The sequence below is a fragment of the Lactuca virosa genome, chromosome 7, assembly GCF_052849685.1.
Source record: "Lactuca virosa cultivar CGN04683 chromosome 7, Lactuca_virosa_CGN04683_v6, whole genome shotgun sequence".
NCBI lineage: Eukaryota > Viridiplantae > Streptophyta > Magnoliopsida > Asterales > Asteraceae > Lactuca > Lactuca virosa.
This window is the reverse complement of record NC_136432.1, coordinates 202,680,390-202,706,666: the sequence shown is the minus strand read 5'-3', so window position 1 is coordinate 202,706,666 and position 26,277 is coordinate 202,680,390. Positions and strand designations below refer to the sequence as shown.

General features: G+C 33.6%; 1 protein-coding gene across 1 annotated transcript; it reads right to left on the bottom strand.

The window, feature by feature from the left end:
- Window positions 1–24,302: 24,302 nt before the first annotated feature.
- LOC145125737 (defensin-like protein 19) lies at window positions 24,303–25,853 on the bottom strand. Its single transcript, XM_079061158.1, has 2 exons — window positions 25,755–25,853; window positions 24,303–24,848 (listed from the first exon to the last, which is right to left on the bottom strand). Exons 1-2 carry the CDS (start codon window positions 25,816–25,818, stop codon window positions 24,493–24,495), a joined length of 420 nt encoding a protein of 139 aa, XP_078917284.1. The 5' UTR covers window positions 25,819–25,853; the 3' UTR covers window positions 24,303–24,492.
- Window positions 25,854–26,277: the final 424 nt, after the last annotated feature.

The window sequence follows — 26,277 nt, the reverse complement described above, 5'->3', positions numbered from 1 at the left end:
TTTTCCCCTTAAAAATAAAGTAAAAAATAGGGTAAATAGTATTTGATCTTTAACCCTACTCCATATTTTACTCCATTTTTATTCCCAAAAAGTATATTACATTTTTCTAACTTATATAAATTGTCAAACACCCCTTCTATTAATTTAGTTTTAACAAATATGAAATTTATATTTTTTTTTTCATTACAATAATATTAAGTAAATAAGATTATATTTACAACACTTAATTATAAGCTTTTCTAAAATACATTATCGTGTTTAAAAATTTAATATGTATTTAAATTTTAATACGAATTTGATAAACCTAAAAAAAATTTATATTTTTAATTAATTAATATAATTTAATACTTCCTCCATCCCAAAATTATACTTCATCTTTACCAAAATACCGTCTCATTATTACTTAACAAATTAAACATTTAATGGAACATTAAATGTAAAGTAAGGACAAAACTGTCATTTTATTAAATAAAGTTAGTGGTAATTAATGTTTCCTTTATCTGTGTGTTTTTTGTCTGCGGATAATAATTTTGGGACGAAGGGAATATATAACACAATATTATAAGTAATAAATATTACATTTAAATTATAATTAGAATATAAAAATAAACTAGAATGTATAAATATATAAAAAGATAGATTAAAATCAACAACTCAAAGTTCATCCCCGTTTTGAGAGAAATAAATAGTATAACACCAAATAAATGCTATTCATTTCCCCAAAAATAGAGGAATAAATGGGATAGGCTAGAGATGCTCTTAAGCTATATACAACTTGAAATGTATTCTTTATTCCCGTATAAGGCACTACCTTCTTCAAAAGCACCTGCCAGATTTGAAAACCCATCTATAAGTAAGCTAGGAAGGTTAAAGGCTAAATATTGGCCATAGCTTCCAACTTCTAATAAACATAATACAAGATAAATAGTAACAAATAATAGTAAATCCATCTTATTTTATGTAACTTTGGAAGAAAATAACAAATATAAAGTCTTACATTGTTGGTTGTCACAACTAGCAAATTTAGGGTTGAGATTGTGATTCATGTACAACAATTCCTCTATGTAACCTTGTTGCATTAAATTATTCACACTCAAAACAACAATGTTATTTGAATACATATGTGCACACACTTAGAATCAAGTTGTAATAGCCTCTTGTAAGCCCAAGTTTGATCTAATAGCTAAACAAAATCAATTTTTGGGCCTTTGCTTAGACTCTTGGCCCAAATAACCTTAGGCCGAAAACTTTTTTTTGGCCCTTGTCGAAACCAAAAACTCTTGAATTGGCCCAACAAAGACCAAAAACCTCATTGAGCCATAGTGAACCCGAAAGCCCACACCACAAGGAACGAAAACCTCATGGAGGGGTGTTTTCGGCCACCTTATGAACCGAAACCCCTCTCTCAAACTGGTGAAATCGGTTTGAGCATGAGACAAAAAAAGGAGAAAAAGTTTGATTTTACAAGGGAGTGCCACCTCAGTACTTTACACCTATTTAACCATCAAACAACCATGCAAGCCATATAACAATCCATCATACTTCCATGCATGACTCCTAATTAACTATCAAGTATCCATACTATACATCCATGAGACCAATAAGTAATGACCAAGACCATCTCTCCCCTCTATTTAGAGGTTTCAGCCGAGAGTGGGTTGTCCCACTCTTGCCACTCCACTTCTACTTTAAACATTGTTTTCTCACTCAAAAATTCATCTAACTCCTTCAAGTTAGACAACAACAAACGGAGTTCTAGGTCACTTGGTAAGCAATTCTCAAATTTGTTATTAGTTTATCACATTTAGTTGTTAAGTTCTTCATATTTACACAAACATTTTCATGTACTTGATCATTAGAACTCTAGCATTCTCGAGAATCCTTTAAGCTTGTGCAAGGCTAGGCTCAAAACCACTCCTCTTTTCCTTCCTACAACTCACGAAATCTTCAAGATGAGCTTCATACCCCTATGTTTTTCGTGTTTTCATACTTTTCGGGGGGGGGGGGGGGGGGAATACAAGTCAAGTCTCGTTTACCCATTGGATATTTTACATACACCAACTTGCTTATGGAATGATTTGTGTTTATGATGTTAAAAATCCCATGCTAACACACCTAAAAATCGTGATTTACAAGCTTTATATAGAATGAGTTTGTCCATTGGATAATTGCATGCATGATAGTTATGTGTTGAATATGGAACAAATTCTTGTGTAAAAAGGTTATTATCATAAATTAGCTACATAAAAATCGTGATGTATGGGTTTGTTAAGATTTTTGTTACACAATAATTTGAGGTCATGGTTTGTTCACTAAAGTATGTCAAAAACATGCCATGTATATGTCCATGTATGTTTAACTCATGGATACGTGCATGTCCTCCTTTTGAAACTTACACAAAGATTTGAATAAAATATTAAGGTTATCATTTGTGGTGTTATAAAAATCATGACTTATTAGAGTCAAACAAAAATAAAATATTTTGTGTTACAACACTTACAAACCGGTAAAAAGGTGTTAAACGAAACTACAAAGTTTGATACTTTACTAAAAATAATTTTATTAGTAAAATAGTTGTAAGCTTGTCGTCACTATTTTTGAATGGTTTAAAACCCAAGAAAATATTGTTATGTTTACTACTAGACATAGCTATTATTAGCTATTAATATAAAGTTTTATAAATAGTTTTCACAAAAGAGATTACAAGATAAACTGATGACAGAATAACTTGCGTGTCACGGAATACACGTCATAAAATGTGTATCATAAAGCTGTTAAAACGCGTGTCATAAAATGCATGTCATGAAACCTGTAAAATGCGTGTCATAAAACTCCTGTCATGAATTTACACTAGTGATGTCATTTCATTATTCAATAAAGGGAGTCGAAGTTCGTGTAAATCCGTTAATGCTGTAGTGAGACGCTATCTTCACCGTACCTACCTAGTGTACATTATAAGTCTTGTATTATAACCAGAGTCTCCTGGAGGGAGAACAAAGTAGTTGTGTATAGATCTATACGGGGATTGACACCCCCACACCTGAGTTGTTCGCTACAGCTAGACGGGGCCAATCTAGGATGACAAATATCTTACCGATTCTGATGTCTGAAGAACTTCGTAACAGGCATAACAGTCACATCAAGCATGGTTATAATTACTCACCTAGGGATTAACAACACTATTTTGGTTTACGGGAAGCTCACACTTCACTGATTTTACAAAATATAAAACTACATACTATTTTCAGTACACTATTATCACTATTCCGGTCTTAGGGTTTAAGACTACAGTTTTCATACATCAGAAAATATTGGATTTTCTGGGAACATACAATTTACAAGATACAAAGAAACATGCATACATCCACTCATAGTCTTTGGTGTAAGACATACAGTTCACTTTTATAGAAAATATCAGATTTTTTGGAAACATACACTAATTTTCAAACGAAACAGATACAAACCGTTTTTCATACAAAAATGCATATGAACTCACCAACATTCATTGTTGACGATTTTCAAAATGACTTGTATTCTCAGGTAACCAGTAAGCATGTACTTAAGCCATTGGGAACTGGATATTTTTGCTGCATATTGAAATTGTTACTTTTCATTCATGGTCATGTAATCTGAACATATACACTATGTAAACAATGTAAGCTTGTATTTCTTAATGTATCTTATGTGGGTTGCTATGTTTCATTTATATTCAATTGTTATGATACTATACAATGACGTCATCCGCCCCCGGACGATTCCGTCGTCCTGGTTCGGGGATGTGACACTGGTTTGTTTAGATACAAAATATGGAGGGTATCACATTCTTGATGTGTTCAAGTCTAACCCTCAAGTTAGGTTTATGGTCTATCTCTGATTGCTTCGATTTTGGAGAAAAACATACAAAAATATTGACATCTTTGTTGAAGATATCGATAAAAACGGAAAGGGATCATTTGGTGCTTACAATATGAAGCACCAGATAAGCTAGTGTTCTTGTTCCTGTTCATCACTCCGATTTTCATTCCATCAGCCCTATTCATTCACGTTCTTTACCATTTTCATCCTAATAAACACACACACATGAAGTCAGATAGCATCTGCATCAAAACGAAAATTATCACAACCAAGAAAACAGATAGGCGGGCTTTAATGGAGATGAATATATAAGAGTCTTACCTTCACTCATGTTCAAAAAACAATTACGGCTTAGAGATCTTGACATTATTCAATGCTTAAATGCAATAAAGATGGTGACGTTGCTTGTAGTTGAAGGAAGGGATGATATCGGTGGAGCTTGGTGGTTTCCGACACCATCTATGCCAGCTTCGTCACCGTTACAACCGCCACCACCACCTCCCTCTGACGCCTCTGTTATTGACCCTGGAATCAATCTTGATATTCATTCTAAGATCTATACACATAGGTATTTACAACTCAAATCCACACACAGAAACATAGATCTATACAGATATTTATACAAATTCGAATTAATAAAAATCTGAACATATATATCTGAATTGATCCGCTGATAACAACTGTGAGAAGTAGTGGAGACAATTACTCAATGTGGCATTGGTTAAGCAGTCGCAACGGTTGTTGGTGAGGTGGTACAGGCGGTTCGAATAGTTATCTGTGAGCTGGTTCCGACAATGCAGAATAGATGAGTTTTAGAGTGAAAAAGTGATAGAGCTTTAGAGGGAGAATGCTTATGAAATGAAGATGGTGGAATGTGTTTATGGTGGTATCAGATTCCAGCATGACCATTGGATTCTTGCAGCTAATCAATGGCACTTAGACATATATTCCTGATCCGTGTGGTGGGGAAAGTAGCTAGTTAGTGGAGAAAGATTTTGAAATTTTAAAAATCTGAACAGACCTACTTTCAACACCTAATTTATCAAAAGTGGGGAGGTTGTACATCATGTTTGATATGTTGTCTTTAAGACAATTCTCTTAAATATGCTTTCTTGTATTGTACAATAAGCTTAAAAATTGTATTTAAGGCATTTGAGATTCTTGGTTTATAATATATATATATATATATATATGTGTGTGTGTGTGTGTGTGTGTGTGTTTGTGTGTATGAATGTATGTATATATATGTGTGTGTTTGTATATATGTATGTATGTGTGTTGGTTTATTTAAAAGCACATACATTTATACACATTAAAATATCAAAGCATGAAATAAATAGTAGGTCCGACAGTATACAGTGTTGTAACTATGTCAATATTAGTTATAAGTTGGTGGATAGAAAGTAATTTATGTATAGGAAAGATGTGAAAAATGAAGTGAAAAAACGACGTTTGATGGTCGAAAAAGGAAAAAAATGGTGGATTAATGACTAATTGGATACCCTATCGAATATACATCGGTAATTAGTGATGAATTATGCCGTTCTTATGAATCTGTCATAATCCGTTGGTAATTACAAACATATTTTAATTATTTTCCATTTTTTGAGTAACGAAAGAAAATTTTCTCTGCATTCTTTCACATCTTTATTATACATTAACTAATTTCTATTTACTAACTTATAACTAATATCCACGTATGTACAATCGTGTGCACCTTCGGACTCCATTACACATTTCATGCTATAACAATTTAACGTCAACAAATGTATGTAATTTTAATTACACCAACTCACATACGTACACATATACAAACTCACATACGTATACATATACGGACGTGCACCACCAAGCTGGATCCCCAGTATCGATCAAAAAATTGATCTGAAAAGTCAAATTTTGAAAAAAAATAATCAGTTTAATCCGATCTATCCGATCCAGATAGATCCTAACTGGATCATGGATCCATATCTAAAATTGGATTGACTCCAAGATCAAACATTTGATTTGCTAAAGCAGGATCCAGATCCACCAAAAACTCTAGTAAAATCCACTAAAAAGTGAATCAAAACTGGTGTGAAATAGGATTAGACGGTATTATGATTTTGGCATGTACCATGTTGGATTTTGAGTAATATAAGCCGAATTTCGGAATCGAATCAGATTCATTCATTCACCTTTACACATATATACGTACTCATACACATACACATACATACGGATACACATTTACATGTAGACACACACACACACACACATATATATATATATATATATATATATATATATATATATATATATATATATATATATACATACACATATATACTGTTGGATAAGGTGTCTAAGTCCATAACTATTTCTGGTGTGTACTTGACCCGACCCGGCATGGTCCATTTGGGTTGCATGGCACCATGCAATTGGATAAACTAAAATGAGAGAAATAACACTTATGGTTTATTAATATATTATAAGTTCTAGTATATTAATAATATTATTTAATTAGTTTGATCAAGAATTAATTTAGAATTAATTAAGTGATCAAAAGATAACTAATTAAATATATGGGTAGATTATGTAAATCTTCCATATCTTATATAGTGGGCTAAGAGGCTCCATGGATTATCAAGTTGGGTTCCACCCATAGGATGCTCCATGGATGCTCCATGGGAGTTACAAACCCATGGGTTATGGAAATGAAGAGTCATGACACAATAGGGTTTACATGGTGTAACCCTAGATGTGTCAACACTATATAAGAAACCCATTCTCCACCAAAATTGGCGACACATAAGAAACAAGAGGGCTAGAGCCGATTTTGCAAGTGTAAGATTCTCTCAAAGTTTACTCCTTTGCATTTGGTGTTGTGTGAAGCATTTGAGGCATCACACTTGGGGTGCTAGGCTCAAAAGGTTTCAAGGATCATAAATCAACAACAAGGTAAGTTATTCTATCTTTCATTCAAGTTAAAAATGTTCCCCATGTATGCTAGATAGGAATATAACCTTGGAATTCAACTTTGCATGATTATTAGACAAACATAGATCCAAGGTTATTAGGGTTGTATGTACACTTAGGAAGTGTTAGAATGCTCAAAACCCATCAGTGGTATCAGAGTCAAGTTTGTTTGTTGTTTTTTTTTTGTGTGCAAACAGCTTGAAAAAAAAATCGTTTTTCTGTTTTCTGCTCGTATGAAAGTTTGCACATTTGTTGCTGGAAATGGACTAGAAACATTACCCTAAACTGTTTTGATGTTTTAAAGCTTGTTTTAGATGGTGTAATGTTTATGCTAATCCATTTACAATGACAATTATTAAAATTACAAGTTTTTTTAAGTGTAATTTTTTGATTCTTGAAAGTGTTCATATTCATGTTCTTGAACTTATGAAGATTAGATGATCATAGGAATTGTTTGTAACCTTCATGGTAGTTTAATTCATGATCATAATGTGTTTTAATGGAGTCCATAACTTGTCCTCAAGTTATGGAAAACCAAAAGTCTCACTTTTAAAGCCATTAAAAGAACACAAGAGTTATAAAAATGAAGAGTCTTCATTTTTATTACTCAATTAATTCATAAGTTATAAGAAATGAAAAGTTTTGGAAGTTTACAAAACTTGCCCTCAAGTTTTGGAACATGTAAAGTCTTGATTAAAACTTTAGTTCCAACCCTTAGAATTTTAAAAGTTAAAATTCAACCCTTATACTTTATAATATTATAAGTTACTAATATATATATGTATAACGTCAAGTCGTCTTACCGCTAGTACGCCTCATTCACGAAGTCGGTCTATAAGGGGGGTATAAGGTTGTTGCCTATAAAATGGCAACTTAATGGGTGTCCACTCTCACCCACCGCTTCCTTGATCGGTGGAGGGTCGTTAGCCGAACGGGTAAGACAAGGACTTATAAATTCTCATTAAAAGTATGATGAATATTATAAAGTAACTAAATGCTTTTATTAAATTCCCAATCTTAGTTACTTTAGGAAAATGTGAATAAGGTGCTAATCCATGAAATTACACTTTACACTTTGTTTAAGTCGTTGGTGGAGCGTGTGTGGTTAACCGACACACTAACTTGGACTTAACAAGGTAGGTAAAGGGTGACTTAAGGTTTACCATAGCATCGGTGGAGCGTGTGTGGTTTACCGGCACATCGATTGAGTGATAAACCTTGAGGGTACCAAGTGATTTGCATGGTTACTTCACACCTCGTTTTGTGATCCTCGGTATCCCAGTCACAAAACTTGGAGGGCACACTCGAGATTGAAACATGCCTTTGAAAAGTTCATTGAATCTCAAAAGAATCTAGGAATTTCTAAGAACCAATTAAAAACCTAATATTTATATTTCGTTTTTCATGGTGGAAATTGGTGAATCGTCATTCACCTACCTTTCAAATATGTTATAGCTTGGATTACGGCATACCTCTTCTAAGTTATAATATATTGTGATTGGATTCTAGCCTTAATATTACATTTGGGTGTTTTATTAAGGACTCTCTTAATATCTAAACTAATCTTGTTCTCTTCTTTCAGATGTCTTCAAACAATGCTGCTTCTGGCTCTAATCCTAATGGCTCCTTTACCCTTATGAACTTGTGTGGGAAAGTCACTTTTGATGGATCCAACTTCAATGAATGGATCAGAAACATCAGGATGATTACCCGCTACGAGGACAAAGAATATGTCCTTGACAAGGAGCTTAAGGAGATTGATGAGACCACTGCAACTCCCCAGGAGATCGCTGACTTCCGGGCACATGAAAGGGATGCTACAAAAGTGGCATGCATCATGTTGGCCACCATGACAGCGGAACTCCAAAAGTCCTATGAGGACTTCTACCCTTTTGAAATGCACCAAGATCTGATGGAAAGATACCATCAAAGTGCACGACAAGAGAGGTATGAAATCATATGCTCTATCATAACAACCATGATGAAGGACGGGGAATCCGTCACGAGCCACATGCAGAAAATGCAAAGGTATGTGGATCGGTTGCTGAAGCTTAATGTGAACTTCCCTGAGGAGCTTGCAATAGATATCATTTTGCACTCCTTACCATCGTGCTATGATCAATTCCGCATGACATATCACATGAATAAGGAAGAGGTCACACTCAGCAAACTTCAGGGACTCCTCAAGACCGCAGAAACAGGTCTTAAGGGTAAGTCGGTGTTAACACTCCTACTCCAAACTCCGCCCCGGTTTTGGCAATCGAGAAAGGTAGAGGGAAGAAGAGGAAGAGCTCTTCGAAGGGTACCAAGGCTAGGACCCTTGATGGCTCTTCTTCAAGTGGAACCAAGAAAGGTTTTGTCACTCCTTCTTCTGACCCTAAAGAGGCTGAATGCTTCTATTGCCATGAAAAGTCACATTGGAAGCGGAACTGCCCAAAGTACCAGGAAGATGTGAAGGATGGGAAAGTTAAACCCAACCATGCAGGTATTTACACTATCTTATCTAATAACTCACCCCATTCTAACTCTTGGGTCCTTGATACCGGTTGTGGTATTCATATCTGTTCTGATTTGCAGGGACTAAGAAGAAGTGAGAATGTGGAGCATGGAAGAATAAACTTAATCATGGGGAATAGGAAAGCTTTACCTGTCACCAAGATTGGAGTTTATACTTTATCGCTAAGTAGTGGGTTTAGTTTAGATTTGAATAAATGTTGTTATTCGCCAGAAATGGCAAGAAATATTATTTCCTTTCATGCATTGTATAAACAAGGTTTCACCTTTTCATTTGATAATGAAGTTGGTTCGATTAATGCTTTCTTTAATAATGTTCTTTATTTTAAAGCATTACCTTGTGATGATGTGTATGAAACTGTATCTGTGGTTGATAACTTAGGAAATAATGTATTGTGTATTGATTCTGTTAATGATAATAACTTGGATAAAGCATCACTATGGCATTGTCGTCTTGGACATATAAGCAAGAAACGCATAGGCCAACTACAAAAGGATGGAGTATTGGAGTCATTTGACCTAAAGTCAGATGATAGTTGCGAATCATGCTTACTTGGAAAAATGACAAAGTCACCCTTCACAGGTTCTTGTGAGAGGGGTGAAGGTTTGTTGGATCTTATACACACGGATGTGTGTGGGCCCTTCAAACATGCCACAAGGGATGCTAATCGTTATTATTTGACTTTTACTGATGATTACAGTAGATATGGATATGTCTACTTAATCAAGCATAAGTCAGAGACTTTTGAGAGGTTTAAAGAGTTTAAACAGGAAGTCGAGAATCAATTGGGCAGGAACATTAAGATGCTTCGATCTGATCGAGGTGGTGAGTATCTTAGTTCAGAGTTCCTCGACTATCTTAGGGAATGTGGGATTGTCTCACAATTGACACCTCCCAGGACACCGCAGTTGAATAGTGTAGCTGAGAGGCGTAATCGAACCTTGTTGGATATGGTTCGTTCCATGATGAGTCGAGCTTCGCTACCAATCTCATTTTGGGGGTATGCCTTAGAGACTGCCGCCCATATCCTTAATCTAGTTCCCACAAAGAAAGTTCCCAAAACTCCTCATGAGATGTGGACTGGTAAAGTACCCAAACTAGACCACATTAAGATTTGGGGTTGCGAGGCTTTCGTGAGACGCGAGACTCATGATAAGCTCGAACCTCAAAGTGAGAGGTGTATTTTCATCGGCTACCCACAGAAATCCTTTGGTTACCTCTTCTACAGACCTAGTGAGAATGTGGTCTTTGTAGCTAGGAGGGCTTTCTTTCGAGAGAGAGAGAGTTCATAAGCCAAGGAGACAATGGGAGGAAAGTTGACCTTGAAGAAATTCAAGAGTCAAGTGGTGAAGGAACTTCAAACCCTAGCACTCAACTTGAGGAGGAAACTCCTGTTGAGCCAATTGACAAGTCTGTACCTCTGAGGCGTTCTACAAGGGTTTGGAATGCACCTGAGCATTACTATGGATTCCATATTACTGCGGAAGGTGATACACTTATCAGTGATGAGACACTGATAGGTCTGGATAAACCTAACAGTTACGCGGAAGCCATGGCAGGCCCTGAGTCAGCCAAGTGGAAAGAGGCAATGGACAACGAGATACAGTCCATGTATGACAATCAAGTTTGGAACTTGGTTGAGAATGTACCAGGTCGTAAGACTATAGGGTACAAATGGATCTTCAAGAAGAAGACCGACATGGATGGTAATGTACACACTTATAAGGCACGACTGGTTGCAAAGGGTTTCTCACAAACTCCAGGAGTTGATTATGATGAGACCTTTTCTCCAGTGGCCAAGATTAAGTCTATTAGGGTTCTGTTAGCCATAGCTGCATTTCATGACTATGAAATATGGCAAATGGATGTCAAAACCGCTTTCCTTAATGGAAAGTTGGCTGAGGATGTTTACATGAGTCAGCCAGAGGGTTTTGTCAATACAGAGTACCCTAATAAAGTGTGTAAGCTTGAGAAATCCATTTATGGGTTAAAGCAAGCACCTCGCAGATGGAATCTTTGCTTTGATGAGAAAGTCAAAGAATTTGGCTTTTCTAGGAGTGAAGATGAATCTTGTGTATATGTCAAGGCTAGTGGGAGTATAGTTAGCTTTTTGGTATTGTATGTGGATGACATACTACTCATAGGAAATGACATCCCAACTCTGCAGGAAGTTAAGTCCTGGCTTGGGAAGTGTTTCTCTATGAAGGACCTAGGAGAAGCTGCCTATATTCTAGGGATAAGGATCTTGAGAGACCGGAGTAAAAGACTAATTGGACTTAGTCAGAGTACCTACTTGGATAAGGTGCTGAAGAGATTCGGCATGCAGGACTCCAAGAAAGGAGAGTTACCCATCCAGAGTAATGCCAGATTGAGTAAGACACAAAGCCCTAGTACTGAGGCTGAGATAGCAGAAATGAGTCGAATACCTTATGCTTCGACTGTAGGATCGATCATGTATGCTATGACGTGTACTCGACCTGATGTAGCCTTTGCTTTGAGCATCATTAGCAGGTATCAGGGGAACCCTGGCAAGGCACACTGGACTGCGGTAAAGAATATCCTCAAGTACCTACGGAGGACTAAGGACTGGGTCCTTACCCTCGGTAGGAGTGAAGAGTTGAGAGTTGTAGGGTATAGTGATGCTAGCTTTCAGACTGATAGGGATAATTTCCGCTCTCAGTCAGGCTGAGTCTTTACCTTAAATGGAGGAGCAATTTCTTGGAAGAATTCCAAGCAAGAGACAGTGGCTGATTCAACTTGCGAATCAGAGTATATAGCAGCTAGCGAGGCAGCAAAGGAGGCGATATGGTTGAAGAACTTCATTGGAGACCTTGGAGTTGTACCAGCTAATAAAGAGCCAATGGAAATTTTCTGTGATAGTGAAAGTGCAGTTGCCTTAGCCAAGGAACCAAGGGATCACGGGAGATCCAGACACATCGACAGAAAATACCATTTCATCAGACATCGAATAGAAGAAGGACTCCTCGTGGCAAAGAGGGTATCATCGGATGAGAATCCAGCAGATCCCCTCACGAAGGGACTGACTCGGGTTAAGTATCTCCAGCATGCTCGGAGCATAGGGCTGAAGGATGATATTAGATTTAGTAGTTAGATAACCTTGAAATTTGTAAAGTGTAACTGACATTAGATGATGAATAAAAGGTGTTTTATTTATGAGTAAAGTGTTGCTATCTCTTGTCGATCGTTTACTATATTTCTTTTGCATGTTTTCACTTCCAGAATTATTATGTTTGGTATATCATATTATTCGAACCTCCACAGTCGGTCATATGTCAGAAATAGGTATGAATCAAGACTGTCATGATTGGTTGCAGAGGTCTAAGTTGTTGGACATGGGTACAACACTCATGAGTGCTCATAAGTTCTAAGCATTGGACTCAACCCACGCTCACTGGAATCACTTCATGGAATTTATCTCGAGTGATCATGAGACGGTAATATCATATAAGTCTTCAAACCTAGAGATATGATTTGTTACTTATGAGTTGGTTATGCATTGATTGTACGTTAACGCATTGGTAACTCGATGTTATAAAACGTGCTTTTGTGTATAATTCAATGAGTGGTAGAACAAACATATGAGTCGAAGTTTATCTGTTCCTTCTTGGATTAGAAGCTGATATTTGGGCCCCTCGATGATTTTGTTTTGACCTATGTACCGGGCCCGATCAGAACTAAGTTGATGTGTTCAATTAAGTTCTTTGTCAAACAAATCGGAAATCGGGAAACAAACTGTTGGACAATAAGTAAGACATTGTTCCATGTATTTGTCCGGCTGATATCTAGAACAGAGGATTATATGATCACTTATCTTAAATGGCGTATCATAATCTTCTCAGTTCCGAGAGACCTTGAAAGAGCTACGATTGCCGATCGTTCCTGAAGTATTGCAGTTATAGTTATTAGACTTATCCAAGTGGGAGACTGTTGGATAAGGTGTATAAGTCCATAACTATTTCTGGTATGTACTTGACCCGACCTGGCATGGTCCATTTGGGTTGCATGGCACCATGCAATTGGATAAACTAAAATGAGAGAAATAACACTTATGGTTTATTAATATATTATAAGTTCTAGTATATTAATAATATTATTTAATTAGTTTGATCAAGAATTAATTTAGAATTAATTAAGTGATCAAAAGATAACTAATTAAATATATGGGTAGATTATGTAAATCTTCCATATCTTATATAGTGGGCTAAGAGGCTCCATGGATTATCAAGTTGGGTTCCACCCATAGCATGCTCCATGGATGCTCCATGGGAGTTACAAACCCATGGGTCATGGAAATGAAGAGTCATGACACATTATGGATTACATGGTGTAACCCTAGATGTGTCAACACTATATAAGAAACCTATTCTCCACCAAAATTGGCGACACATAAGAAACAAGAGGGCTAGAGCCGATTTTGCAAGTGTAAGATTCTCTCAAAGTTTACTCCTTTGCATTTGGTGTTGTGTGAAGCATTTGAGGCATCACACTTGGGGTGCTAGGCTCACAAGGTTTCAAGGATCATAATCAACAACAAGGTAAGTTATTCTATCTTTCATTCAAGTTAAAAATGTTCCCCATGTATGCTAGATAGGAATATAACCTTGGAATTCAACTTTGCATGATTATTAGACAAACATAGATCCAAGGTTATTAGGGTTGTATGTACACTTAGGAAGTGTTAGAATGCTCAAAACCCATCATATACATTATAAATACATACATACATACATATAGATAAATACATAGACAAACATGACATAGAAATAAACATGACTTACTTTTTATTCACCAACTTATAGCTAATATGTACATGTATACAATCATGTGTATCATCAGAACTAATTACACATTTCATGCTTTCACATTTTAATGTATATAAATACCTATTCTTTTGAGTACACCAACCCACACATATACACAAACACATATACACATAAATATATATATACATGGCCGACTCAACAGGTTTGGAGGCTCTAAGCGAACCAAAAATTTGGGGCCCTTTGACATTTACTATACTTAATGTTATAAACCCTCCTCCTTGATCATTCATGCCATTTAGATAAAGCCAAAAACAATTAAAATACAAATTACATAACTTAATAATAAAACATTGTGTTTTAATCTGAAGACATTATATAAGATGTCAAACAAGAATCTCATTCAAAACAAAACCAAAATTATGAGGCCAAACCACAGAATTCTGTCCAGCTACCATTAACATGGTAGCCTAGTTTTTGATTTAATCCCAACCCAACTGGAAGGACTTTAGCAGCCTAATATCTTTTATATTTTGAGAGACCATTTTTCATTTGTTATCTTATTTAAGCTATGCAAAGTGTCCAATTTGACAGCCCAAAATTATTTTCAATCATTGAGCCTATCATGTGAGGATGAAGTTAAAAAAATTGCACCAAAACAACTAAACAAGAGGAATGGGACAACTTATAAAAAGCCCGCACACATTTTTTGGGGAGGATCCACACGAAAAAAAACAGAAAGAGGCAAGAACGAGAACGGCAAACTTAAAGATTTATTTAGCATCAAAACAATCTTAATTTCTTGTAGTAAGTTTTATATTTTGTTGATTGAATTTTAGTTTCCGGAGTTTAGCAGTGGGACAAAGCTTATGGAAACATTACCGTTTCAAATTCAATGACAGCGGAATAACAAATTTTGATTTTTGAGCAATCGAGAAACAGAGAACAGCAACGATTTAGTCGACTGTCTTTTAGTGTGGAACAGTGGAAGAATCGATTGGAGAAGAAGGCCTAGAATCGAGTCCGAGAATGGAGAAAAAACATAAGTTTAATCATCTTGATTCTTAGACGTCGTCTCAGGCGTAATTTTTGTGTGGAATAGGAGTAGGGCATGGAGCGTGAATAGATGGAGACTAGAAGCGGACTTGAAATTAAATGGGGCCCCTTACAATTGGGGGCCCTAAACCCTACCTTTACTCACTAAAGCATAAGGTCGGCCCTATATGTGTATGTGTATATATATATATATATATATATATATATATATATATATATATATAGGGAAATGATCAAATGAGAACACCTAAAAGGTTGAGAACACGAGAACAAGTATATTCATTTGTGATTCCATGTATTCATTTGTCGAGAAATGATAATTTTTTACGCACAATCAACATGAATATGTTTTTTCTCTTCAATTGAAATTAAAGGCGTAAAAATTTATCATTCCTCCACAAATGAATACATGGAATCACAAATAAATATACTTTGTTCTCGCGTTCTCAACCTTTTTGGTGTTCTCATTTGATCCTACTCCTATATATATATATATATATATATATATATATATATATATATATATATATATATATATATAGAGAGAGAGAGAGAGAGGTTCAAATGTTCCTGACAAGTATTGTGTGCATGTATGCACCAATGAGAATTCAGGAAATAATAAAATAATTAATTAAATAAATAAGGGTATAATGGTAATCTTAGTATATTTAATTATGGTAAATGAATAATTCAATTAATATATCCTAAAATAAGGGAATAAACACTACAAAACCTGCATCCCTTTATCAATTGTGGACTAAAATATAATCACGTATCCCTTCTCAAAACCCTATTCCCCTCCATTGAAGGTCTGAAATTATAGAGATTCGTGGTCGAAGTTTGGCGTTTTTGAAACCCAAAATACCCCATATGATGTTCATATCTCTGATTCGGATGATTTTCTTCAACCTGAAATCAATGTGAGAAGTTTTTCTCCATCCCTCCTTCATTCTCGTTCGTGTTATGGTACGGCTGCGAAGAAGCATTAGTTTATCCAATGAAATGCCCAAATCGATCCTTTGGTTTCCATTTCAGAAGTTGGGGATGTAGTTTCAGGATTTATGGAAAATGTGAGCCTTGTTCTCTCATTATTATAATTTCTAGTTTTTTTCTGTAAATCTAATTGCTTTTGACATGTGTTTCAACCGAGGTTTTCAATCAGTTCTTACACTTGCTTTTTTACATGAATTTTGGCTTGTTTGATGATAATGCCTAACATGTGTTTGTTGAAATGTCTGAAAGATAATATAAAGAATATAACCATGTGGTATGCATTCTGTCAGAATTACTAGCAATGAGTGTTTTATTTCTAGTTTTCTTTATGTAAATCTAATTGTTTTTTACATGTGTTTCAACTGAGGTTTTCAATCAATTTTTACACTTGATTTTACATGAATTTTGGCTTGTTTGATGGTAATGCCTAACAAGTGTTTGTTGAAATTCCTAAAAGATAATCTAAAGAATCTAACCATGTGGTATGCATTCTGCCAGAATTACTAGCAGGACATGTTTTATATAGTATTTATATGCTCATAGAATGAATAGGTTTTTGCATTTTAATATGGAAAAGAAAGAAAACATGGTAAATTGATTGAAAACCTTTCAGCAAAGCATTATGGGGATGATTTCTAACCCTAAACACAACTTTGGGGATGAAGGAAAAAAGAAACCAGATTATGGGGATAATTTCTAACCCTATAGTTTGGTTGGAACTTTCTTTTTTTCTTTATTTTTTAGTTTTCTCTCTAACAAGAAATTTGAAGGCTTTTGCTCCAACGAGAAATTCGAAAAATTAAAAGTATAATTTTTATGTACAGAGCAGTGGTCTTGATTGGATAATTACCATAAATTTTTTATTATGGGTGTATCTGACAGTAATTCTGCCGGAATGAAAGATCAAGTTCTAATTCTGTCAGAACGGAATCTCGATTTTATGATATGAAATCTCAAATTACTCGTTAGTATTTAAAGGTATACACTTTTTTATTGTAAATTTAGTCACATTCATGTCTTTATTAATTACATATGTTGTATGTTTCATCAAATGGAGTATAAAGATCTGAGCATCCGATTTTGCCCACCAATTGTTTGCTAAAATGCTTGAATCAAATATTTCAGCCAATTTTTTTGTAATCTTTGAACTATCATATCTCTCTCATACTAGCTTGGAATGATTTGAATTTTTTTTTCTACATGTTATCCTGTGTTTTGGCTACAAGTTAGGTTGTGATGTCATTTTAATTGGATTAATATTGGCTGAGTTACAGTCCTTGGAACATTGGATGTTACAACTATATTTTTAGCACTTTTACTTTGTTCAAAAAAAATTTGTGATCTTTGAACTGTCATATTTCCCATGTTCTTGCTTTTAATAATATGACATTTTCCAAAGTATTGTCCTCTGTGTTAGCTACATTGTAGGCTCTAGAATCATTGTAATTAGATTAAATCGATTATTTGGATCAAGTGGCTCGGGGAATACTTAATCAAGTGACTCGAGTATTACATTCTGTTAGAATAAATTACAAGTCTTTAATGTCTAACACGTTCTATTAGAATTTGTAGTTTTATTCTTTTAGAATATACTAAAAGTTTTAATATTTTAAAGTTGATTATGTTTTCTTTGTGGATAGATTTTGAAGAGGCTGCCATTGATGTGGAAAAAGAATAAAACATGGAGAACGAGAGTATTCTAGCAGAATGTATTCTGTCAGAATGTATAAAGTGTTTTTGTTAGATTTTTATGTTTTTATTTTTATTTTTTGTAACCATTCTTAGTTTTAATCTTTAAGAATAAATGTAATTCTTAAACCATTAGTAATGATTTTTTTTTTCAGAATGAATGTAATAATTGTTTAGTCTTATTCTTTACGAATTAATGTAATTAGTGATTCTTAAAAAATAAAATCTGTATTCTTTAGAAAATATTATTCTTGATAATATGTTGTATAATTCTTTAAGCATGTTAATTATAAAAAATATATTGAATGAACCATATTCTGCAAGAATAAAATTGAAAATATATTTACTAGTTTATGTTTGACTCTCTGTCATTCTGACAGAATAAAATCAGTTAGTATTAGAAATTATAATAGAATAAAATTTGAATTAATTTAAAAAATTCAGATTTAAAAAAACGAAATTAATTATCCCGGAAATTTCCTTTTTTAATATAGGTTAATCGACCAAAACACGCTTTTGCTGAAATTAGTGTGATTATATGATACATGTTACCCTATTGTAATATCGTAGACCCTCAGATCATGTCCATTGATTTTATTCATCCATTGGTCCAGAATTGTGCTTACGGGCACACAATAGATGTAAGAAAACAAAATAACCTAGCCTTATATATATATATATATATATATATATATATATATATATATATATATATATATATATATATATACCTTAATAAGCATTTAGGCTTAAATGGTAAATTTTAAGAGGTACAAGCTTTTATACAATATGTACAATAACTTTATGCATTCCGTCAACAACTTATCTAAATACCTCAAACTATCAAACTATGTTGTGGCCAATTGAATCGGTCAAACATTTGACCCAGCCGACTCACCTATCTGTTTCCTTTCTCTTCTTATCTTTGACCTTTTCTTTCCCCTTTATCCGCCCAATTTGTAGTTTATAACACACCGAACATTGGAGAATGGCTATTTGAATTCCATAAATTGAAAATATACTCTCTCCAAACTCATTCAACGCCCTTTAAACCTAACCCCTTTCACAATCGCCGACACCATCCTTACCGGCCACTCTCATCCATGGATCACCTCTTCGAATTTTCTTTAAAGACAACCCCCGTGTCGTAACCCATCGCCGATCCATTGATTTCTTTTCAATTCAAAGAAGTAATACCGGTCTCTTATGCAATTCATGCCTCGGAGGGTTACCCATTCCACAACCAGAAGATTATGACTTTTATGGGGGTTAAAAGGGAGAACGATCAAACATGTGGAGACGTTTTTTCTGCTTTCGATCCCATCGCCGCTCTAGATTTGAACTACTAACAACTTCAGTACTTTCTTATCCTTCACTCTCTCTTTCTCTAAGAAGAAGTAGGTAAAATTCGATCTCAACCCTCTAGGACTTTTACATCACCACCGGATCAAAACCACTTGCACTTTGGTGTGTTTTCTTTTGCAGCCAAACACAAAGAAAAAAACAGACCCCTCCTTCTTCTTATTTTCTTCTTTGTTGGTCCTATAAAGGTTATGGTTTTGGTTCTTGATGGTGCTGCGGTGTTCATCGGCTGGAAAGTGAGGTTCACGGAGGTGACATTGGTGGTTTAAGGAGGTTGTAATCGATTGCGATTTTCAGTAGTGGAGGATTGTGGTTGGCGGTGATTAAGGCGTGCATCTAATGTCTCACAATTGATGTCTCCATAAACACTTTCACCATCGATTACACCTCCATCTCCACACCACTGATGTGCTGAAAACGAAGAGCCCTAACCTTTTATTTGGATTTTTAGATATTGGTAATATAGCTTCGATTTTTATTTTTATATCTGGTTCTATAGCTTTGATTGGAAGTAATATAGCTTTCCTGTATTTGAATGTATGATTTATATTGTAGACTCTGATATGTAGGATTGTCTTTCTTATTAGGCTCCATAGGATTTAACAATTTTGATTAAATGTGTTGAGATAACAAAAATGTAAGTTTGTTTACGTATGCTCATATGTTGTTTGTAGGCTTTCCAATATAACCCTACAAAAAAGACCAACTATACGGCGTTTTCAGTTTTTCCAACCGAACTAATCTTGATGGTGCTCATAAAGAATGAATGGTAACTGACTTATTTATTATATTTACGCGTTTGGTGTGATTTCTGATGTTTGAACCGACTTTGAATCCATTTCTTGGTATTATTTCTGATAATTGTATTTAGAACTATTTTTAAAGGTTTTGGATATTTTTGCAGGTTTGAAGCAACCTTCTCCTATCTCTTTGTAATTAGAATTTGAATCTTTTTGCAACTTTTAAGCAATTTGTTGTTTGGTTTTAAAGTCCTAAATGTTGTGTTTTGGTCCATCTTTCAGGCTTAAAAGAGCAGTTGAATATTTGAACCTTTTTGCTATAGCTTCAAGTTTCTATAAACAAGCTGCTAACTTTGGCCTTTCAGTGCTAATTCTCACAAACACGCATGTTTATCATTATTCCAAGTAAGTAAGTTTGACGTTTTCCTCTATCTTTTTATGGGCTAATGATCTATTTATATTCTTAATTTCTATTCGAGCATCTAATCTAGATATGAAGTTTTATTTTCTTTTTAGTCTAATTTGAAATTTACATGATGTTATACTCCATTTTAGGTAATAATGTTAATGAAATCTCTATCAAATAGTTAAGCAATCTCTACCTTTAGTTATTCTTGTTTTAATGTTAATAATTAAATAAATTACATATTAATCATTTGTTAATATGTTGCAGTAATAATTCTCTATACAAGAAAATATGGTTTTGTAGCTGCAATTGGTCTACTGATATGGGCCAAGAAGATTGGGCTGAATTTTGTAGCATAAATGAAGAGATTATAGACGACAAGGGTTAAAGATGTACGTTCTTAATTCATTTGGAATGCAGTGGCTGTTTACAAAGTTGATAGAAGAAAGGAGTGCGGATCTAATGACCCGACATATTATGGATTTAACGTGGATTCCTAAGTAAATAACTCATATTCAGAGAGTGAGATTAATATAACTCATTTTATAACTCTCTTCTCTCCTCTCTGAATTTTCTCAACTAGATATTTGAGGGTTTCTTCATAACGTTGCTTTGTTCATACGTCTTTGATTCAACAAGTTTATACATTTGTGTCTTGTTGATCTGTTTTAAGTATTTTAGGAGTGTTATATTTTTAAACATGTAAACTGTAAGAAACTTGATTTGTATGTTAGAAGTTTATCTGTTTCAGTAATCCTTGATCTGTTCATTAGATATTAGTTTTGAATTTGTCCAAATCAGTTTTGATGTAAAAATAACATCAATGTTGTGTTCTTCATTTTTCTCTATAGATTGGTACCTTAGATGGAAACCAATTTAAAGTTTGACATAAATACTTTTTATAAACTTTTGCTATTTGGTGTGAAGATTATGAAATGTAGGAAAAGGATAAAGGTTAAAAGATGGAAGACCTGATGTAATAATAGAGGTAAAGAGCAAAATGGTCTTTTTTTGGTTTCCTTAATAAAATATTTCATTTTTTCTTTATTATTGGATTTGTTTATTTAGAAAGTTGTGTTTGCAGGAAACATGGTGAGGTACAAGATTGACCAGGGTTACAGTCACATGGTGGAGTCACATGCATGGTGTGTTCTTAGTTCTAGAACTCTAGAAGAGGATGCAAGTGAGCCTAATTCTGGAACTCTAGAGAAAGTATATTTGTAGAATACTTGAAGGTCCAGAAAGGCTGCAAAGTATCGTTAGTGTTTAACATGAGTTCTGTATATAACATAGTAATACATGTTGAGTGACTTTGCACTATATTAAAGCCCACATTTAATTTCTTTAATGTCAAACATGATGATTTGAAATACATCAAAAGTAGATTTGATTGATTGACTTATTTATTTGAACAAACTTGCAAACAATATCCAAAATTTCATGATAAAATATATCTAAGATTTTAGATTTTGACTTGATTTTTATAAATTACACATCATATTAATTGAAAATCTACCAAATATTATTATTAAAACATTATATACATTATAGAAATATTATTATTAAAAAAATTGAACACAAAAAAAAAATTAATACATAATAGATGACAATGTACATTTTTAATGATATCTATTCTTTGTGAATTATTAATATTTTCTTAAATTAATAATTAAAATTATGATTTGAGTATTAGCCTTTTTAAGACTTAATACAATTTGAATGGATAATTAAGTTATTATTATTTAATAAATACTAGGCGTGAGACCCATGTATTACATGAGTTTATTTAAAAAAAATTAAATATAAAATTTTAACAATTTGAAAAGTTTGAATTTATAAGAAAAATGAAAAAAATTTTGAATTATTAAAATTAATGAGACTTTAATGTATTGAATACATTACATATATAAACCTTTCTAATAAATATCTTACATATATATTACTTTACATATTAAATGTGAAATTTTAATTTAATAAAATGAAAAATACAATAAAATGACAAATGGAAAATAGAAAATTTAAAAATTTTAGAAAATGTCATGTGTCCAAATAAAGGAAAAGATGACATGTGGCAAAAAACATTCATTTATTAGAGTAGATTTCATTTTTTCAATGATTTATCTGTATTACATATAATAGCCTTTTATTTTATTCTTTTTCATTACATTCTATATTTATATCTTTTTTAATAACATATCTATTATAATTTAATATACAAAATAAATATTAATACATGGATGAAATGTTATATTTAATTTTTTTTTGTTAAAGTCAATCAAAACGAAAAAAATCTTAAATATTTATAAATCTAGCGATAAAACAACAAGCTAGTGTCGAGGTATGGTGCTATAAACACATGCCAAAGGAAAAATGTTGGTTTTTGTCATGTCAGACAAGTTTCACCTCAACCTTGTTGAGCTCTACTTTCTTTTAAGTCTTAGAACAAAGTCTTGAGTAAACTATGATCGAATGGTTGTGAAACTTTAATCGACGCAGAACAACATATATTACAAAATAACATTAATAGTAAAATGATATTTTAGTGTATACATTAAATATGGTGTATAAAGAAGTGTTGCATAATTAATAATGCATAAACAATCATGTGTTCATGTATATTTGTAAAAAATTCCAACTCTTCATTTTATTTCTTATTGATTTCGTTTATGTTAGCATTACTCTTATTGAATATTGGTTAGTTGTAGTAAACTATTTGCGTAAAATAACTAATAGCTTCTATGAATATTGAATAGAGTTGGGCAAAATAACCGCGTTCATGATTTGAAACGTTTTGAAATCCAAAACCGATTAAAAAATGAACATGTTTGGTGCTATCAAATGTACATTGCTATTTTTTTTGCATTTAGCCTAATTAGGTGCTAACGGCAAGAATTATCAATGTACTTTGATTGTTTTTTCTTTCTAAGCATTTTGTTGGTGAAGAAAATAATATAATTAGTATTCATATATGTTGCATAAGTTTTTTTTATAAAATTTATCATTTGATTGCTTTTTTTTCTCAAAAATAAATAAGATATCAGTGCAAGACAATATGGATACAAAGATTTTCCACAAAAATTACATGGAATCCGAGCTAACGTCGTTGGAATCCTCAAAACCAAAGATCAATACGAGGTTATTTGGTTTCTTCTAATCCCACCGAAGGAGAACCATACTACATTCACCTACTTTTATCGCATATTAGTGGTTTTACATCTTTTGAAGATCTCTATACTGTCAACAACGTAAAACACCCAACTATTCGGGGAAAAAACCAATCGCCTTTAGAAACTAATTTCCAAAAAAACTATTCGAACCCGTCGCTTGGCGCGGGTAAACGGCTAATATATATATATATATATATATATATATATATATATATATATATACACACATGTATTTATACACATATAAATTGATACACATACATACATACACATACAAATACATGCGCATGCATACATACATACACATGCACATATGCCATTTTTTTCTATGAAAACCAATTTCCAGACTTTTTTTTCGCTTCGCAATATATTGTTCCGAGTTGGAACCTTCGCCATGTATTTTTACAGATTTCCGACGGATTCCTTAGAAAAATTATTGTTTTCAGTCGATAATCACCAACGGATTTCGGACCGCTTTTCCATCATAAACTTGACCTAAATTAAGGTTTCGTATTCTGTTGCGTTTCAGTTGTTTCAGTCGATATTGTGTCAGTGTTTTGGGACTGTATTTTTCCATCGGTAATATTGTTGAAAAAAGTACGCTTTTCTAGTAGTGAAAGCATATACCGACAGAGTAAAAAAGTTCCATCGAGGTAATACAAAAGATCTCATACGTGATTATCCATGTAAATTTCAACTGTTCTCATTTAATTTAATCGCAAAGATTCAATCATAAAAGTGATCAGTATATGATATTATTACATCACTTTTGAATGGGCATCATATCATAAGCTATTGGTGATACAAACTGCACACTTCGTAGTTGTTCAAACGATAGCTATGTAAAGTAGGAAGATTATATCTTTAATTTATATTATAATTATAGATGGCTTACCATTCAAGGATGTGGAACTTTCGCCATTTAGACCTTAACCCTGCAGGTGAGCTAATATGCTATATGCTGATACGTCTAATTGGCTGTAGGAGGAGGTGGTGATCCGCCACTGGCAGGAGGTGGGGATCCACCGGCTGGAGGAGGCGGCGATCCGCCATCCGAAGGAGGAGGGGGCGATCCGCCAGCAGCAGGAGGTGGTTTTCCATCTTTTCCAGGAGGTGGTTTTCCATCTTTTGCAGGAGGTGACGTCTTGTCACAGTCATAGTAACAGAAGCAAGTATTTTTGTTCTCTCGCTTATGACAAGCTCCATGGATTGCCTTCTCCCAGTCTTTGCACTTTTCGTCGCACAGCTTGCTGTAGCAGTTCCCGGAGTACATCTTGCTACCCTTCTCACATATTTTTGGTGGTGGTTTAGACTCACTCGCGATTTCTTTTCACGTCATGCAAAATTGAGTTTAGGTAAAAGAAATTTAGTTAGTTAAGTTAACAAGCAGGGAAGAAGTAGAAAATTCTTGATGTTCTCCTGAATCACCGAGTAAAAGTTGTTTCGGTTAATTCTCGATCACTGTTGTGAATTCCTTAACAAGATTTTAAAGGGTAAACCGGAGAAATCACACTTACATAATGTTTCCGTGTTTCGATGTTTATAAGTATAATAATTTAGTGTTTTTTAACGTCTTGATAACGTAATCCATGTTCAAGAAAAATGGTAATGAAGTCATAATACAAGAAAAAAAATGTTTATTGTATTAATTGTAGATCCATGTTTGAGCATATGCTCTCTTAATTCATTTCTTGCTGTTCCAAAAATAAGTAAATAAATAAATAAATAACACATAATTTTGCTAGGATAAATTATATATCTTCCTACTTTTTTCCTACAAATCATCGTATTAATTGGTGACATGTATAAATTTAATACTTATTTAATGATATTTTAGTATTCTAATGTAACACAAGTCGTCATTTAAATGATAGTATGATTTATAAAAACAAAAAGTAGGAAAATATTTAATTTCAATTTTGCTAGAATACAATTGCGGTCGTCCGAAAATCTTGCTATTGTATATATAAATATATGACGGCATGTATCTAGTATAATAGTTTATGAGACACGTAAAGAGAAAGAGATTCCCAAAAATACAAAAATAGTACTATAAGATTTAGTAACACAAATATAATAAAATGTATGTAATTCCCATTATTTATGTAACATCAAAATCGCCATTAATTGAAGAAAACCAAGCGTAAAGAAAAAAATCTCTTTTCTAGAAACAGGAGTTCAGTTATAATCAGAATTTAAAAAAATTGGGCGTGCATAAGTTCCATCCAGCACCTGAGATACTAAGAGCCAAAACCAGTAGAACGAATACTGAAGAAACTAATGATTTTTCAACCATATTGAGTTATGATGAGGCTCAGAACACTCGCTACGAGTTGGGTGAATTAAAGGCGTGGTAATGGGGATTTATAAGCGAAGGAAAAAGCAGTTTCAACGAAATACGTGTCGAAGATGAACACTAACATTTATTAGAAAGATTAATAATATATTAATGGGAAAATGACACAAAGAACATTAAATTTTTATTTTTTTTATTTTTACACTACAGTTTTTTTTTCTAAATTAAGTATCATATTTTCCAATTTTGTTGAATGCTGACTACATATATGAATCTTTTAATCTGACCCTTTATATATTGAATGTTTGAAAGTGAGTTCGGTGAAGAAAACTAAATTTGTGTCAACCTTCTACTTCTATGCTTCGCTATAGTTACAAGTCTTAGTATTAAGACTCAGACATTGAAGAAAGTGATGAAGGAGAAGCTTTTTTACTATGGTGAATTGGATGACGATGAAAA

Excerpts from the sequence above, each read along its gene's own strand:
- LOC145125737 (XM_079061158.1), bottom strand. The coding sequence starts at position 25,818 with ATGGTTGAAAAATCATTAGTTTCTTCAGTATTCGTTCTACTGGTTTTG. Across the intron at positions 24,849-25,754 it reads TTTGGCTCTTAGTATCTCAG|AAATCGCGAGTGAGTCTAAA; the intron begins GTGCTGGATGGA and ends TGACGTGAAAAG.